This window comes from Hippocampus bargibanti, linkage group LG10, assembly GCF_051943395.1.
Source record: "Hippocampus bargibanti isolate YZ-2025 linkage group LG10, ASM5194339v1, whole genome shotgun sequence".
NCBI classification, from domain to species: Eukaryota; Metazoa; Chordata; class Actinopteri; order Syngnathiformes; family Syngnathidae; genus Hippocampus; species Hippocampus bargibanti.
In genome coordinates, this window is record NC_142743.1 from 8546173 (window position 1) to 8565233 (window position 19061).

The 19061-nt window shown below is 42.7% G+C and overlaps 1 protein-coding gene across 2 annotated transcripts in view; it reads left to right on the top strand.

Annotated features, from left to right (window-relative positions):
* LOC148892287 (myosin-9-like) overlaps positions 1-16630 on the top strand; it is a 28703-nt gene extending 12073 nt beyond the window's left edge. For both annotated transcript variants that reach the window (XM_089007273.1, XM_089007274.1), the window contains exons 15-43: positions 263-436; positions 510-683; positions 764-878; positions 2612-2802; positions 2877-2998; positions 3076-3145; positions 3213-3373; positions 3456-3564; positions 4480-4611; positions 6089-6295; positions 6373-6510; positions 6592-6715; positions 7249-7420; positions 7491-7703; positions 9479-9623; positions 9700-9906; positions 10298-10402; positions 10662-10814; positions 10898-11146; positions 11289-11501; positions 11578-11790; positions 12505-12666; positions 12735-12863; positions 12966-13054; positions 13699-13822; positions 13913-14121; positions 14205-14313; positions 14427-14599; positions 15976-16630. In XM_089007273.1, the coding sequence (XP_088863399.1) occupies positions 263-436; positions 510-683; positions 764-878; positions 2612-2802; positions 2877-2998; positions 3076-3145; positions 3213-3373; positions 3456-3564; positions 4480-4611; positions 6089-6295; positions 6373-6510; positions 6592-6715; positions 7249-7420; positions 7491-7703; positions 9479-9623; positions 9700-9906; positions 10298-10402; positions 10662-10814; positions 10898-11146; positions 11289-11501; positions 11578-11790; positions 12505-12666; positions 12735-12863; positions 12966-13054; positions 13699-13822; positions 13913-14121; positions 14205-14313; positions 14427-14599; positions 15976-16084 (4491 nt within the window). In that variant the 3' untranslated portion in view covers positions 16085-16630. The remainder of the gene's footprint in view (positions 1-262; positions 437-509; positions 684-763; positions 879-2611; positions 2803-2876; positions 2999-3075; positions 3146-3212; positions 3374-3455; positions 3565-4479; positions 4612-6088; positions 6296-6372; positions 6511-6591; positions 6716-7248; positions 7421-7490; positions 7704-9478; positions 9624-9699; positions 9907-10297; positions 10403-10661; positions 10815-10897; positions 11147-11288; positions 11502-11577; positions 11791-12504; positions 12667-12734; positions 12864-12965; positions 13055-13698; positions 13823-13912; positions 14122-14204; positions 14314-14426; positions 14600-15975) is intronic.
* The last annotated feature ends 2431 nt before the right edge of the window (positions 16631-19061 follow it).

Consider the following 19061-nt stretch of genomic DNA (forward strand, 5'->3'; position numbering starts at 1 on the left):
CAACTGTTCAATTATGTTTTTTATATACCACCGAACAGTTTAGCTCTGCTTGATACCTCGCACATTGTCTCAGTTGTTCCTGAGCAGAACCACTTACATTTAGGAATATTCTTCCATACTTATTTGTTATAAAAATTTTTTTATGATGACACTAGTGCAGCGTGTTCTACCGGAGACACATTCCTCATGAGTCTTCCACACTTGTCCAATAAAAGTGATTCTGAATTAAAACACTCATCGTTGCACGTTTTCTCCCTTGCAGCTGAACTCGTTCGAGCAGCTGTGCATCAACTACACCAACGAGAAGCTGCAGCAGCTCTTCAACCACACCATGTTTGTCCTGGAGCAGGAAGAGTACCAGAGGGAAGGGATCGACTGGAGCTTCATCGACTTTGGCCTCGATCTGCAGCCCTGCATCGATCTCATTGAGAAACATGTGAGCCGTCGCACACCTTGAGCACCTACCAAGGAGACAAATGGCACCACCAACACTTCTTTCTCCATTGCAGTCTGGACCTCCTGGCATTTTGTCTCTACTAGATGAAGAGTGCTGGTTCCCCAAGGCCACAGACAAGAGCTTTGTGGAGAAGGTGGTTCAGGAGCAGGGAACGCATCCCAAATTCCAGAAACCAAAGAAACTCAAGGATGATGCCGACTTCTGCGTCATCCACTATGCCGGGAAGGTAACGGAAAAGTCAAAATAGGAATGGTTCCGGAAGTATTTTCAGGCGTTGAACTAGAAAGATGGTTTCGATCGACACAGGTCGACTACAAAGCGGACGCGTGGTTGATGAAAAACATGGATCCTCTGAATGAGTGCGTGGCCACGTTGCTCAACCAGTCCACTGACAAGTTTACAGGCGACTTGTGGAGAGATGGTGAGTGGAATTCATTTTTTTCAAAAGATGCCCCTGCGCCTTATACGCCGGTGCGCCTTATATGTGAAGTCATACTGAGCCACATCAGGTCTCCATTTCCCCATGTAGAAGTCATGTATAACCCCAGCCTCTACTGTCACGCCTTATAATGGGGTGCACCTTATATTTGGAAACTTATCTATTTATATATTTGGACTGAAGGTGCGCCTTTTAGTCCGGTGTGCCTTATACACCAGAAAATACACTTCACATACAGACACTCCCCGACTTTCAAGCATTCGTGTTACAAACAACAGTACATACGAACGTTTTCTCAGGTATGTCAAAAAATGTTTAATGTCCCGAATGCAGAGTTTCTCTTTGATCGTGATGTGCCCAGGATTGCACCATTCGTCGTTGTTATAGATATGACAGTCAGACACTGTGGACAAAGACTCGGAACCAGAAAGATTGTCCCTACTGCCGGCAGGAATCGCAGTCATCAATGACATATGTCTGAATTCTGCACCCCTCTGACAAGCTATTTATTGAGAGTATATGCAAATTAAAGTGATACATTAGTAAAACATAGTTTTCTTTATTATAATGCCACGCCTCTGGATGTTCCGAGCACCAACAGCTGTAAGCAATAAAACATAGATATTTTAATTGGTTGTCTTCCATGAACTGATAAGTTTGTAACCTGGCTATGCTTGTGCAGGATGTTCAAGCCGTAAATAACTTTGGTGATAAAGGAGTATCCCAAGTCAAAGCCAGATCTCCGAGATGAAGCTGACAGTTTATCTTGCTGTGTCTGTTTCACTCACTTTACTGTAGCTATCTGCGCCTTGACTGTGGGCCTATTGTTTGGTTGGCCAGCTAAGCACTTTTAAACATGATATTATTAGCCATCAGTCGTTCACAAACACAGCACTTCCTCCTCCTTTCTTCTTACCGCTCCCTGCATTCCTGTCCACACATACGAGATGGAAGCCCTCCAACTCGGCGTGTATTGTGTCCGGAGTGATCGCCGACAGCCGTGTTTTCCGTGAGGAGCAAAAAACTGTTTTCACAGTACTCCATCTGATTTTGCGATAGTGCCGCTAGCTCGTCCATCTTGTTCAGCAGCGATCTCACATTCCCCGTAATGATGGACAGGAGGACATGTCGGTATCTTCTTTTCCTTCTGCAGCCCAGTTTTCTCCTTTTCAGCTCGTCAGGGATGTCTTGTTTGGCGGCCACGAGCTCGCTATTAGCTCACCATGCTAGCAGCTGGTCTCGATTGTAAACAATAGGATCACGTGTGCGAGTGCTTTCCCCCGTTCACAGTAGTCACAAAACAGTCAAAAATAACGGAGATGGGCAGAAATGAAGATGCCCATCTCCTCCCCTTTAAAAAAATGTATAGAGTTCATGCGTACTGTATCTTTATAGACCATATATTTTATTGAATTGTTATTTTTTTTAGTACAAACCAGGTTACTTATACTTATATAGCCTTAAACGTGCTTCTATAAACCTTAAACATACTTATATAAGCCTTAAACACACATTCCATACAAAATATAGCACTGAAGCAACTAAGGAACAATTCACCTTATGAACGCCCGCTCAGAGCGTATTTTGTTCGTAAGTTGGGGAGCGTCTGTGTAAGGCGCAGGCAGGGTCAGCTTTTAAAGAAAATAAAGGCTTTTGGTTGGGCCTTATACACTGGAAAATACGGTACCTTTTACACATTTTTTGTGTCCTTGCAGTCGACCGTATTGTCGGCCTGGATAAAGTAGCCGGAATGTCCGATTCCATGCACGGTGCGTTCAAGTCTCGGAAAGGCATGTTCCGTACCGTGGGCCAACTATATAAGGAGCAGCTTGGGAACCTGATGGCCACGCTCAGAAACACCAACCCCAACTTTGTTCGTTGCATCATCCCCAATCATGAGAAGAAGGTACCGGCGTCGCTTGACATCATATTTGATTCCATCTCCTATTCGGTCATTGTCTTACTCGTAACTCGTTTTAGGCCGGGAAACTGGAACCTCACCTGGTTCTGGACCAACTTAGGTGTAATGGAGTCTTGGAGGGCATCCGTATCTGCAGACAGGGCTTCCCCAACCGCATTGTCTTCCAGGAGTTCAGACAGAGGTAGAATGCCCCCGTGTTCATTTGTTTTGGGGACGGACATGCAAGCAAGGAAAATATGTCATTTTAAATCTTCTCAGGTATGAAATCCTCACTCCAAACGCCATCCCCAAGGGTTTTATGGACGGCAAGCAAGCCTGCGTGCTCATGGTACGAGGCGTAAATCGCATCAGGAATCGACGGGAAGGTCTCATCTGACCTCATCGTTCCGTTTTAGATCAAGTCGCTGGAGTTAGACCCCAACCTGTACCGCATCGGTCAGAGTAAAGTGTTCTTCCGAGCCGGCGTCCTGGCTCACCTGGAGGAGGAGAGAGACATGAAGATCACGGACGTCATTATCAGTTTCCAGGCGTGGTGCCGAGGACATGTGGCACGCAAGTAAGGAGGCATCCTGGGGGCGGAGTTTGTCATCTTGATCACTGAAACGTGTCATCTGCAAACACATTTTTTGTGATGATAGAGCCTTTGCCAAGAGACAGCAGCAGTTGATGGCTATGAAAGTTATCCAGAGGAACTTGGCTGCTTACCTCAAACTCAGGAACTGGCAATGGTGGAGACTTTTCACTAAGGTATAACGCCCGATTGAATTACCGGAACTGTATCATACATGTAAAAGACAACCGGCACCACTTTTTTGTTTCCTAACTGACATCAGAAAAACATTTTATAGCATCTAAAATACCCAAAACATGCAGGCTGATATTTGTAGTCAAAACACCACTAAAAATTAGTTAGTGTCCCAAAACTACTTCAAAATGACCCCGAAAATGGTGAGTTTCAGAAGGTCCCGCCCCCTTGTTCATGACATCACGCCAGGACGTCTTGCCTTGCTCTAAAATCAAAACAAAGGCTTCAGATTCGGAGACGATGCTTTCTTGTTACTCATCCAGTTATGAATATGATTTAAATAGTTCTTAAGAGGAAAGCATAAATATTTGCAATCGATTAAAGAAGTCCTTCCGGATCAATTCGAGCGGTCAGGACACCAATGTAGCGTCCCAGAAAATGCACAAGATGGCGCCCAAGCTCCATTGGAAATGGGCTGATTTGTCTTCTGGGAATTTGTGTCAACTAGTATCAAATAGTAGTCTTTGTGCACCACACAACGATTCACCATCGCGTTTTTTTGTGTTTTCCTTCCAATTTCGCCATCAACACTGATCAACATGATGTTTTCAGACCAAAGGAAGTCCCCAAAATGCATTGTGTGTCACTTTCTCGGTCAGGGGCGTTCCGGACGTGACGTCACGTCTGGAATTGTCACCAACTCGAAAACAAGACTTCCTCAATATTCAGCACGAGTCTTAAAACATAAAATATAGCAATATGCCGTGGAATCTTTGTAAAATACGCTCAGTATAAGTCATTTGAAGTGATTTTACACATTACGGACACAACTTGTCCGCAGGCGTCAGTTGTCCTTTAAATGCATCGCGAGACTAAAAAGTGTTTGTTTGTTTTTTATTTTTATTGTGCTTGTGAAGGTGAAGCCGCTGCTTCAAGTGACCCGGCAGGAGGAAGAGATGGTAGCCAAAGATGAAGAGCTGCTGAAAGTCAAAGAAAAGCAGTTGCAGGCTGAGGAGCAGCTCCAACAATACGAGAGCAGGCAACAGCAGGTACCACTGTCACTGATGTAGCAATAAGTAATTATTTTGACTCTCCCTCCTTAACTCATTCACTGCCATGCATGTGCAAAAAATTGTTCACTCCAGTGCCAGGGTTTTTGTCATTGTCACTTGAATTTGAGGACCCACAAAATATTGAGTTTTAAGACTATATAAACATTCACTACTGCATAAGAAACCTTAGATTCCCTTCTTTCATCAGAAAAAAAGTTAATTCCTAAATTATATGGGTCTGGAGTTATGAGGGCGGCTGTTCAAAATACAATGCAATACATATATATTGGTTGATATAGCGCTTTAACAACAGCTGAAGCTGGAACAAAGCGCTCACATGTAAAAAAGGCAAATGCTGCCCCCTCGTGGAAGGCGAAACATTGCCAGAGGTCTGACCAACACTTTATCGGCACCCAAACATGAAAAAACTAAACCCGAATAAATTCAGGAATGGCGCTCTACGTCATATTTTCAATTCCCGAATAAATTCGTGAATGGCAGTGAATGAGTTAAGAGTCTTGTTCAAAATTTTACAAGGTTATGAATTTTTCAAGGTTATGAATATTTCGTGTAGTGGCAGGGAATATTATAAATTTACAGCCATATAGATTCTTAGATTCTAGGTTATAATTGTAATAGTAAAGCCTTAAATTTCTTCATGCGCCATATAATCTAGTGCACTTTATATATGGAAAACCTTTTACAATATGTCAGTCATTAAAGGTGCGCCTTGTAATCTGGTGGAAAACGGATTTCGAACACAGGTGTCATAGTCAAGGCCCGAGGGCCACATCTGGCCCACCACATCATTTTATTTGGCCCGCAAAAGAAAATCAAGTATGTCAAGTGCCGTGATGCTTGCTAAAGTCTGAAGCGAAATTTCAAATTGTCATACGTAAACCACAATAACAGTCATTATTTTTTACTTTAAATTTGAAAACTAGTCATTCATCAAGTAAACCGTAACTATAATCTGTCCCATGCCAAAAAAATGACTTTGACACCTTTTTTTTAACCTGGGTTCGATCGAACCCTAGGGGTACGGTGAGTCAGTCTCGGGGGTTTGGTGGATCTTCCACCACAGAGGTCAATCCCTCAGTCGAGACTGCAGTTAGTAGGCACAGTCATTGGAAGAAGGGTTCGGTGAATGAGCATATGAAAGTGGTGGAGTTCGGTGCCTCCAACAAGATTAATAACCACTGTTTTAGAATGTCATTCATTGAAGGGTGCGCCCTATAATCCGGAAAATACTCTAAATGGAGAAGGTGTTTATTGCTGTTAGCGTGTGGCCATAATTGGATTTATTATCCTTCACTCTTATTTGTTTTGATGTGAATTGTTATATCCAGTTGTGCTGCAAACTAGATGTACCTCAACGGAATTTGTAAAATGTGTACCATTCTTTAAAGAAAACATGAGCGACTGAACAATAACGAAATTGTCGTTTTAACTTGTTTTCCCTCGCAACGCCCAGCTGAACGCCGAGAAGCTGGCCCTCCAAGAGCAGCTCCAGGCCGAAACGGAGCTGTGCGCCGAGGCTGAGGAGATGCGAGTCCGTCTAGCCAGCAAGAAGCAGGAACTGGAGGAGATCCTTCACGACTTTGAAGCTCGCCTGGAAGAGGAAGAGGATCGCGTGGGCCAGTTGCACAACGAGAGAAAAAACCTGATGCAGAACATTACCGTCAGTAAAGGAAATGGGGAATCGCACACTCGCTGTACTCGATTAGACTTTTTGTTTTCCTCCCCGTGCTGTCGTAGGACCTAGAGCAGCAGCTGGATGAGGAAGAAGCAGCCAGACAGAAGCTTCAGATGGAGAAAGTCACCACAGATGCCAAAATGAAAAAAATTGAGGAGGACATGATGGTGCTGGATGACCAGAATAACAAACTCAACAAGGTCCACCGCACTTGATTCAACTCACCGTTGCTGCCACCGTGTACATATATCGAAACCAACTGCATTTATTTCCAACTTCAGGAGAAGAAACTTATGGAGGACAGGATCTCGGAGTTCACAACCAACTTGGCCGAAGAGGAGGAAAAATCTAAAAGCTTACAGAAACTCAAGAATAAACATGAGGCCATGATCACTGATTTGGAAGGCAAGCATTTTTCCTGTAGTTTAATTCCTGTCTGTTAGTTTTACTTTTCCTTATATAACAAATAATAAAACGAGGATTGCGTTTTGGGGGGAGTTTTAAAGTTTTCTCTTGTTCTTTTTTTAATTCACATATTTATATTTTTATTTTTACATGTTTTTATCTGTTTATGATTATTATTGTTGCTGTTATTATTTATTTATTTTTTTTTTTGTATCAAGCTTGTGTTCTCCCATTTTTACTTGGGTCAGCACTACTGAAGATTTCCAGACATTCATGTTTTGAAGTTCTCTTGTTCTTTTTTTAATTTGTATTTTTTTAATCATTATTATTATTGTTGTTATTGTTATTATTATTGACTTTATTTTTTGTGTGTGAAGCTTGTGTGCTCCCATTTTTACTTTTACTTTAGTTAGATAAAGACATTTCTAGTTTACAGAAGAGGTCATAATGCAGTAAAAATATGTTCTTAGCAGAAACTGTGCTTTTTTTTTTGCCCTTCATGAAGCATTTGTGATCTGTTGTGTGACTTTCAGATCGTCTCAGAAAGGAGGAGAAAATGCGTCAAGAGCTGGAGAAGAACCGTCGTAAACTTGAGGGCGACTCGACAGACCTCAGTGACCAGATTTCAGAACTTCAAGCTCGCATCGCTGAACTGGAAGCTCAACTGGCTAAGAAAGAAGAGGAGCTTTTAGCTGCACTGGCAAAGTTGGTTTATTTTTTTCTTTTCACTTGCTTCTTTTCACTTCACCTCAATACTTACTGTGCCTTACCGCAGGATCGAGGAGGAGGCCGCAGCCAAGAACACAGCTCAGAAGAAGATCCGTGAGCTGGAAGCTCAAATCTCAGAACTCCAGGAGGATCTTGAGCTGGAAAGACAGGCGCGCCAGAAGGCAGATAAGATGCGCAGGGACCTGGGTGAGGAGCTGGAAGCTCTCAAAACTGAGTTGGAGGACACATTGGACTCTACTGCGGCACAGCAGGAGCTGAGGTAAAAAAAAAGTTTAGAAACATTACTTCCAGTTATTTTAATAAACTGACTGTCGTTGTTTTGTCAAAAGTTATCAATGATGCACAATTTCATGCTCAATGCAGTTGTCAAAGATCCATCCTTAAATCAGAGATGAGAGAGAAAAAACTAACGACAGATTGGACTGTTAAACCCTGCAAGCAAAGGGTTGTTTTGCATGTAAAAATAAACAAAAAAAACATTGAAGGACAACCGACACCATTTTTTTGTTTCCTAATTGACATTAGAAAAACATTTTATAGCATCTAAAATACCCAAAACCCGCAGGCTGATATTTTTAGTCAAATTCAAAACACCAACAAAAATGACTTAAAGTGTCCAAAAACTACTACAAAATGACCCCGAAAATGGCGAGTTTCAGAAAGTCCCGCCTCCTTGTTCGTTACGTCACGCCAGGGCGTCTTGCCTTGCTCTAAAATCAAATCAATGGCTTCAGATTCTGAGAATATGCCTTCTTGTTACCCATCAAGTTATGAATATGATTCAAATAGTTCTGAAGAAGAAAGCATAAATGTTTGAAATCGATTAAAGAAGTCCTTCCGGATCAATTCGAGCCGTCAAAACACCAATGTAACATCCCAGAAAATGCACAAGACGACGCCCAAGCTCCGTTGGAAATGGACTGATTTGTCTGCTGGGAATTTGTGTCAACTTGTATCAAATAGTAGTCTTGGTGCAACACACAACAAATCACCATGGCGTTATTTATGTGTTTTTTTTCTTCTAATTTCGCCATCAACACGAAGTTTTCCAGACCAAACAACGTAACCAAAATGCATTGTGTGTCGCTTTCTCGGTCAGGGACGTTCCTGACGTGACATCACGTCAGGAATCGTCACCAACTCAAAAACAAGACTTCCTGAATATTCAGCGAGAGTCTGAAAGCGTAAAATATAGCTATATGCGGTGGAATCTTTGTAAAGTACGCCCAGTAGATGTCATTTGAAGTGATTTTACAAATTATGAACACAACTTGTCCGGAGGTGTCGGTTGTCCTTTAAAGGACCGCCTCCTCACCGTAAAAAAGACGCATTGTAGCGTCTTTCCATCACATCAATGTATTTTGCTGTACTGTTTTTTTTGTTTTTTTTTTTTAAACCGTGTGTTACATCCAAAAGCCGCCAGCAGAGGGAGTCCAAGCTCCATTGAAGGAATTTATCAGCCTGTGGAAACGGGCTGATTCATTCCTCACAGCTCGGTGGCCATTTTCTTGCGTCATTTTGGGTGAGACATTCCCCCCCGCCCGTTTGCCTCAAAATGACATGGAATAAATTCTTTAATCGATTGCAAACATGTATGCTTTCCTCTTCAGAACTATTTGAATCATATTCATAACTGGATGTGTAACAAGAAAGCATATTATCCGAATCTGAAGCCATTGTTTTGATTCTCCAGCAATGCAAGACGTCTTGGCGTGACGTCACGAACTGGGGGCGGGACTTTCTGAAAATGCCCAATTCGCAGCTCAATTTTTTTGCAGATTTTGGACACTTTAAGTCATTTTTATTGGTGTTTTGCATTTCAATAAAAATATCATACTGCATGTTTTGGGTATTTTAGATGCTATAAAACGTTTTTCTGATGTCAGTTAAAAAACAAAAAAGTGACGTCGGTTGCCCTTTAAAGGATGGCACAAAACTGCCGAATAGCAAGAATACCCGTCTATCTAATTATAAATTTTTACCAGCTACAGAAGAGACATTTAAACAATGGCTTATCATTCTCCATCCTTCCAGGTCCAAACGTGAAACCGAGGTTGCCCATCTGAAGAAAACTCTGGAGGATGAGGCCAAAGCCCACGAGCAGCTGATGGCTGACATGAGACAAAAACACAACCAGGCCTTTGACGAGCTTAATGATCAGCTTGAGCAAGCCAAGCGGGTAAGGAGCACCAAAACCTTCCCTTCCCTCACAAACGTCACGATGAGGCGTTGAACATCGGATTATGTGCACACAGAACAAGAATTCTGTGGAGAAATCAAAGCAGGCCCTGGAGAGCGAATGGAATGAGGTGCAGATCGAGCTCAAGACACTGACGCAAGGCAAATCCGATTCCGAGCACCGTCGCAAGAAGGCAGAGTCCCAACTTCAGGAACTTCAGGTCAAATTTGGAGAGAGCGAACAGCAGAGGCAGGAGATGGCTGACAAGATGGCCAAAATGCAGGTTTGGATATTAAAAAAAAAAATTGGAAAAAATAGGTGTGTGTGTGTGTGTGTCTGTGTGTGTCTCGTTATATCGATATTCAAGGGGGTCCGAAAAAATATCGATATAACCGGGACTCCCGGGACTATCGATATATCCGACCCTGTTTGCATGTAATTTTCTCCGTGCGTGCATAGAAATAGTATCGATATAACCGGGACTATCGATATATCCGATATCGATATAACGAGACTTTACTGTATATATATATATATATATATATATATATATATATATATATATATATATATATATATATATATATATATATATGTATGTATATGTATGTATATATATATATATTTTTTTGCAAGACACTCGTTTTCAAACAGTCACTCTCCATGTGTTTTAGTCTGAGCTGGACAATGTCAACAGCCTTCTGACTGAAGCAGAGGGCAAAAATATAAAATTCAGCAAAGACCTTTCTTCGGTGGAGTCTCAGCTGCAGGATGCACAGGTATTGATCCACAATATGCATGGTGATGATTGATCCAGATGCCACGGCATTGCCTCGAGTAACATTGCTTTAAATCCCCCTCACCAATCGCTTTATCGGTTCAGATCAGAAATGATTACAGGTGCAATCTTTAGCTATTTTTTCTTGTGATTTTTATAGACACAGTGATGATTTAAATAATCAAGAAAAACGATTTTGGTTGATCAACCCCTTCCATGCCTGTGACAACTCTATAATTTTATTTTCCTTTGAATTGCAGGAGTTGCTCCAAGAGGAGACCCGTCAGAAGCTGAGCCTCTCCACACGCTTGCGGCAACAGGACGATGATCAGAACAACCTACGGGAGTTGCTGGAGGAAGAGGAAGAGGGCAAAAAGAACGTGGAGAAGCAGGTCTCCTCGCTCCAGGCCCAGGTTAGCTTCCCGGTCTCTCAATGTGTTCTTCTCATCATCGAATCCATCTGCCATGTTTCATTCCTGACCTGGGCGCTCCTCAGCTGGCCGACATGAAGAAGAAGTTGGATCAAGAGACAGCCAACCTGGAGAGCGCGGAGGAGGGTCGCAAGCGCGTCCAACGTGACACCGATTCGCTTCAGCAGCAGCTGGAAGAGAAAACGGCCGCCTATGACAAATTGGAGAAGACCAAAACCCGTTTGCAACAGGAGCTGGATGACCTCATGGTGGACCAGGATAACCTGAGGCAGGTGGTCTCCAACCTGGACAGGAAACAGAAGAAGTTTGATCAGGTATCACAGACAAACATAACATACCTTAAAAGGATTGACTGAGCAAAAAGAATAGTTGGGGAATTTCAGCCCAAGGAGAAATTTGGATTCAAAGCAGTGCACGAAGAACAAAGCACCAATGACGCTCATGTGGTCCACTTAGATGCTAGCCGAGGAGAAGAATACCTCCACTCGGTATGCCGAAGAGCGTGACAAGGCTGAAGCCGACGCCAGGGAGAAAGATACGCGGGCGCTAACGCTGGCCCGCGACCTGGACAGCATGACGGACATGAAAGACGAAGTGGATCGGGCCAACAAGCTGCTGAAAGCAGAGATGGATGACTTGGTCTCCTCCAAGGATGACGTTGGCAAAAGTGTAAGACGGAAAAAAACCACAACGGATTTCGGGACGTATTTTATCATTGCAACTGGCAATCCTTCATCTCACGCAGGTTCACGAGCTGGAACGTTCCAAGCGTGCGATGGAGCAACAGCTGGAGGAGATGAGGGTTCAGCTGGAGGAGCTGGAGGACGAGCTGCAGGCCACAGAGGACGCCAAACTCCGTCTGGAGGTTAACATGCAGGCCATGAAGGCTCAGTTTGAGCGCGACCTGCAAGCCAGAGATGAGCAGGGCGAAGAAAGGAGGAAGCAGCTGGTCAAACAGGTGATCTGAGATTTTTTAGAATTGGGGTCGGAGAAAGAATCAACTTTACAGTATTGGCTAAGTATTTAGAACACGCAAAGATTTTTTTTTCAGTTTGAAAACGCTGTTATCGCTTTGTTTTAAATAAGTTTTTTTTAATTGATAAGCATTTAAAATTTTGTCTCATGGACATAAATCAATGACCGTAAAAAGTGTAAAGAATTGAATGATGAGGTAATACAGGGCAAATAGGGCAATCAGGCCAGTCGTCAGTAAGGACAATAGAAGCAATCAGTGGAGTCGCAGAGGGTAGTCCTCTGCTCCCCCAACCTGAGAGCAGGGATCTATTATAGCAGAGTCCGGCACCGCCACGTCTGGACAGTAGGGATATATATAGGGCCGAAACTACCAGTAAGACTTTAGTTCGCTGAAGAAGCAACTTGGATAAGAAGCGAAACGTCCGACACCTTCAAAGAAGTACAGATGACGGCTGAAGAAACCTTTTCATCGTAAAGAATTGAAGAATCATCTTCCAATCAAACTAGCTATATAAAAACTGTTTTCCCCCACGACACCCTTTCAGGTTTTTAAAAACTGAGAAGCATTTAAAATGTTGTTTCATGGACATAAATCAATGACCATAAAAAAATGAATCATCTTCCAATCAAACGAGCTAAATAAAAACCAGTTATCACTTTATTTTAAATCATTTTTCCCCCCCAACACCCCCTTCAGGTTTGCGGAATGGAAGTGGAGCTGGAGGACGAACGCAGGCAGCGCTCTCAGGCGCTGTCCTCCAAGAAGAAGTTGGAGCTGGACTTGGGAGATCTCGAAACACAGATCGACGATGCTAACAAGGGCCGAGATGAGGCCATCAGGCAGCTCAAGAGGCTGCAGGTAAATTTAGTTTGTTAAATTCACAGTTACTAATCACATTGTCTAATTTTGTTGCTGTCCTAATCAAGGCCCAGATGAAAGAGCAAATGAGAGAGCTTGAGGACCTTCGCATGTCCCGAGATGAGGTAGTCAACGGGGCAAAGGAGACCGAGAGGAAGCTGAAAGCCTTGGAGGCAGATGCTCTTCACTACCAAGAGGTAGCAACCCCACCGTGCTCACATCCTTGCAGTTAAACACACACTTTTCAGAGCAAATCGGACTGTTAAACAGCCAAGAACGTTATCTTCTACTTTTTACAGGATCTCGCCACCGCCGAGAGACTCAAGCGACAAATTCAGGCGGAAAGGGATGAGCTCCAGGATGAGATAAACAACAGCAATGCTAAAAAGTATGAGGGGGGAGACAAAGTAATTCAACTTCAACCAGGCGGAAAAAAATTATGGTTGCCGTGAATTCTGCTTAAAAAGTTCTTACGACGTCACTTCCTGTAATTTTGCATTAGGATTGGATTGGATTAGTCTTGCAGTGGAGAAATTTACATTTCACAGCAGCAAATTGATGAATGTAAGAGGAAAGGAAAGTAAGAAGTAGAAAAACAAAATACAGGAGCTGCTGTAAAGGCAGCCCCTCTCGCGGCGCCATATTGAAGTCAAAACAACAAAAAACGAAATAACAAACAATGTGACAACACAAAAGACGCAGGCAGTGATTCTCAATTTTAAGCACTTGTATGAAGAAGTTCTAGATGAAAGAGGAGAGAATCAAAGCGTCATTTTCACCAGTGGATCAGGTCATGGTGGAATGTGCTCGTCTGCTACAAGCTAAATGTTGAAAGCAAACACGAAGCTGTAGCATCCATTGACGAAAAGAGTCTGTCCCACGTGAATCCGCTTCAATTCTAAGCCGCGACAGTTCCACATAAGCATCGGCGCCGTGCGCTGACGCTCCTTTCTTCTTATGGCGGTCTCCTTGTGAAAATGTTCTCCCATCATAGGCGCCACTGTGACTTTCGCCCTTCAATGTATTGTTCAGTTCGCTGCAGGCGGAAGAGAAAAGGAGGCTGGAGGCTCGCATTACCCAGTTAGAGGAGGATTTGGAGGAAGAACTTCTTAACACGGAGATGGTCAATGAGCGTCTGAAGAGAACCACGCTCCAGGTATTCCCCACGGCCCCACTCTCCTTTTGAAAGTATGAAATAAGAAGGCAAAGAGACTAAAGCGCCATTTATTTGGATTTTGTCATTTAGATGGAGCAGCTGACCACAGAACTGGCCGCCGAGCACAGCAGCGTCCAGCGGCTGGAGGGTACCCGTTCGCAGCTGGATCGCCAGAACAAGGAGATGAAGCTGAAGCTGCAGGAGCTTGAGAGCACCATCAAGTCCAAGTACAAGTCCAGCATTGCCTCGCTGGAGGCGAAGATTGCTCAATTGGAAGAGCAGCTCGACATTGAGTCCAAGTCAGTCAATATTGTTTTTGTTTTTATGGCAAACTTATTACAAAGGTTTTGGCGTCATTATTAAAGTTTGTTTTGGAATTCAGGGAGCGTCAACAAGCATCCCGGCTGGTTAGGAGGACGGAGAAGAAGCTGAAGGAGATCATGTTACAGGTTGACGATGAGCGGCGTACCGCGGAGCAATACAAGGACCAGGTAAGCGGTTGTCTCACCACATGGACGGAACCTAAGGGGCGATTAAACTCACAAAACGAGATCAAATATTCACCTGAGCAATTCCGCCATACATTTGCAAACTTTCCCTGCAGGCCGATAAGACCAACAATCGCATGCGTCAGCTGAAACGGCAGTTGGAGGAGGCAGAGGAGGAGGTGACGCGAGCCAACGCTTACCGTAGGAAGCTGCAAAGGGATCTGGAAGACGCCACCGAGTCCGCAGACGCCATGAACCGGGAAGTCAGCAGTCTGAAGAGCAAGCTTAGGTTAGTGTGTATTAAAAGGGAATAAAATACAGACGCTCCCCTACTTATGAACATTCGAGTTACAAACAACTGTATACAGTGAGACCTCAACTTACAAACTTAATTGGTTCCCAGACAGAGTGTGTAAGGCGAAAAGTGTGTATCTAAAAAAAAAATCCCATAGGAAACCATTAAAATGGGAATAATCCTTTCCCGGGTTTCCATAAAATATACTTTTCAACTAAATAAGCCTTAAAACTACACACAGCATACCGTATTCTATGTATAATAAATGTGTTATTGTATTGTAATGAAAGAAATACAGTGCATTGTATCATAAAGTCACTTTATTTACATTTGTGATGGTCATTTATGGCTTGATGGAATGGCGTTGGAGGTCGAAGGTCAAAGGGAATTGCTGTTTGGAAAGAGAAGCGCATTACATGAGGTCTGTAATTAAAGAAATAAACTGTGCTGTAAAATAAAGTTTTATTGACCTTTTTGATGGTCGTTGATGGCTTATGGAAAGAGAGTCACCTTCCATAAGGACTGTTGGTAACTTAACCTCTGGTGCAGTTCGGTCGTGTGCTTCCATCGAAGATCACTCCGCCAGCCGTGGTGGGTGTGTATTATGAAAATAGTGCTTATTATAAGGTTTAATTTTCATAAATTTGACGTTTGTAAGACGAAAAGTTTGTAAGATAAGGTGTTTGTAAGTTGAGGTCTCACTGTATATGAACATTTTTTTTTTTGTAGTATTCTCTCTGCACATGCACATATCTTTATCGAGCATATACAGTAAAGTCTCGTTATATCGATATTCAAGGGAGTCCGAAAAAATATCGATATAACCGGGACTATCGATATATCCGACCCTGTTTGCATGTAATTTTCTCCGTGCGTGCATAGAAATAGCATCGATATAACCGGGACTATCGATATATCCGATATCGATATAACGAGACTTTACTGTATTTGATTAAATGTTTATTTCTCAGTACAAACCAATACAGGTTACCAACACAAGCCCTAAACATACATTCCATACTAAATATAGCACTGAAGCAACTTACAATCAAATTCAACTTACGAACGACCGCTCAAAATGTATCGTGTTCGTACGATGGGGAGCGTCTGTATGTCAGGAAACAATTTTGGCAGATTTTTGACAACTGGCAACAATTGTAAATCGGGACTGTCACAAAACGGCTCTCACACACATTAAGAACTACATAGATTAGATTTAACTATTTAGTTTTACACAAGATGGGTGCTTATAAATCATTTTTGATTATTATTCCTTGTTGAATAGTTGGGACCAATTTGCACACACTTTTGCCTAAATAAGCATTTCACTTGTCAGGTACTGATCCACGTTTGTATGTTTTGCTGTGAAGGCGCGGAGACGTGCATTTGAACATCCGCCGCACCATTAATCGCACGGGTCTGGAGAGTGACGAGGAGTTGGACGTATCCACGGAGGTGTCCGAGCAGGCAGCTGAATGAACCAAGGACTCAAGCGGAGGCGAATATTCTGATTCCAATTTAGTTGCAAAGTTAACGCCAACAAAAGCCTTACTGATCTCAAAAGTATACAACACAGAAAGATCATGCTCTTCCATTCCTTTTATACAACTACCATTGAGGGTTTTAAATTTGTATTCACATCTGGCAAAATGTTCACCTCAGTTACCAAAGCATTTTCCCTGAAAGGGCTTGATCATGTCGTACAACGTTGTTAGAACTGCGCCTTACTTTTCTATGCGTTTGTTATTGATGCATACAAATTCTGGTGCCTGGGTTTTATGTTGGAAATCCAAATAAGTGGATTGTTTTTTTTCAGTTACCTCGACTCTACTGGTGGTGGGTTTACCATTTAGCATCAGTCATCATATTAGTCACCTCATGCTTTTCGGCGCTAACATGTAGTGCATAAATGCTCTTCCCTAACAATAAGCACATGTATCGTTGCCAATACTTTATGGCTGTTTCTACCTGATAAAATGCCTTCATGCAATAAATAAATGGGTATAATAAATCTGATTGTCACTTGTTGTGTTTGGGTGAGTCAGTTTTCTTTGTTGAAAGTTCTAAAAACCATGGAAAAGGGCTATGATTATAGTACAGTGCCTTGCAAAGGTATTCGGTCCCCTTTTTTCCCCCCTGAATCCTTTTGCCACATTTCAGGGTTCATACAAAGATATGAAATGTGTTTTTTTTGTCAAGAATCAACAACAAGTGGGACACAATTGTGAAGTGGAACAACATTTATTGGATGATTGAATTTTTTTTAACAAATAAAAAAATGGAAAGTGGGGTGTGCAATATTATTCGGCCCCTTTACTTTCAGTGCAGCAAATTCACTCCAGAAGTTCAGTGAGCATCTCTGAATGACCCAATGTTGTCCTAACTGACTGATGATGATAAATAGAATCCAACTGTGTGTAACCAAGTCTCTGTATAAATGCACCTGCTCTTTGATAGTCTCAGGGTCTGTTTGAAGTGCCGAGAGCATCATGAAAACCAAGGAACACACCAGGCAGGTCTGAGATAACATTGTCTTTAAAGCCGGATTTGGATACACAAATATTTCCCAAGCTTTGAACATCTCAAGAAGCACTTTGCAAGCCATCATATTGAAATGGAAGGAGCATCAGACCACAGCAAATCTACCAATCTCCTAACTTTATCTCAAACAAGGAGAAAACTGATCAGAGAAGCAGCCAAGAGGCCCATGATCACTGGATGAACTGCAGAGAGCTACAGCCGAGGTGGGAGAGTCTGTCCATCGGACAACAATCAGTCGTAAACTGCACAAATCTGGCCTTTATACAAGAGTGGCAAGACGAAAGCTATTTCTCAAAGATATCCATCAAAAGTCTCGTTTAAAGTTTGCCACAAGCCACACGGGAGACACACCAAACGTGGAAAGAAGGTGCTCTGGTCAGATGAAACCAAAATTGAACTGTTTGGCCACAATGCAAAAAGATATGTTTGGCGTATAAGCATCACCCTGAACACACCATCCTCACTATCAAACATGGTGGTGGAAGCATTATTGTTTGGGGCTGCAGTGACAGAGAAGATTGTTAACATTGACGGGAAGATGGATGCAGTTAAATACAGGAACATTCTGGAAGAAAACTTGTTGGTATCTGCATAAGATCCGAGACTGGGACGGAGATTTATCGTCCAACAGGACAATGATCCAAAACATAAAGCCAAATCTACAATGGAATGGTTCAAAAATATACATCTCCAGGTGTTAGAATAGCCAAGTCAAAGTCTAGACCTGAATCCAGCTGAAGACTGCTGTTCACAAACACTCTCCATCCAACCTCATTGAGCTCGATCTGTTTTGCAAGGAAGAACGGGCAAGAATGTCAGTCTCTCGGTGTGCAAAAATAATAGAAACATACCCCTAGCGACTTGCAGCTGTAATTGGAGCAAAAGGTGACGCTACAAAGTATTAACGCAAGGGGGCCGCATAATATTGCATGCCCCACTTTTCAAAAAAATACATTTCATATCTTTATGTTTGAAGCCTAAAATGTGGCGAAAGGTTGCAAGATTCAAGGAGGCTGAATACTTTTGCAAGTCATTTCTTGCGTTTATTTCATTTTTGTTAGTTTTTTGTTTGTATCAGTCTTGTTTGCAGTGTTTTGGTTTAGCAATTTTTGGTGGGTTTAATTTGCATGTTGCAGAAGTGAACATTTGTGAGCAGCAGTATGGCTTCATGCCAAAAAAAAGAGTACGACAGATGCAGTGTTTGCTTTAAGAATGCTGATAGAGAAGTACAGAGAAGGTCAGAAGGAATTGCATTGTGTCTTTGTAGATCTGGAGAAAGCGTACGACAGGGTGCCCAGAGAAGAGCTGTGGTATTGCATGAGGAAGTCTGGAGTGACGGAAAAGTATGTCAGAGCGGTGCAAGACATGTATCATGACTGTAAGACAGTTGTGAGGTGTGCTGTCTGTGTCAAGGTGGAGGTGGGACTCTACCAGGGGTCAGCTCTGAGCCCCTTCTTGTTTGCTGTGGTGATGGACAGGCTGGCAGACGATGTTAGACAAGAATCTCCTTGGACCATGATGTTTGAAGATGACATTGTGATCTGTAGCGAGAACAGGGAACAGGTGGCGGAGAAACTAGATATGTGGAGATATGCCCTGGAAAGGAGAGGAATGAAGATCAGTCGCAGCAAGACGGAATATATGTGTGTAAATGAGAGGGATCCCAGTGCAAGAAGAATCATGAAACACTGGACGTGATGTTATTCTGTCGATTTGTGCCAATGGATGGTCCTCACATGAGATTAGCCTTGATGTTGAGAGTGTTGTGGGAGCTGTGCCTCAGGGATGGGAGGTTGTGAATTTGGGACATCGTAGATGACTCACATCGTCTGTAGTGTGCCATCGTCAGTAGTGAGAGAGCTATAGAGAGAGATGTAAAGAGAGAGAGAGAGAGAGAGAGAGAGAGAGAGAGAGA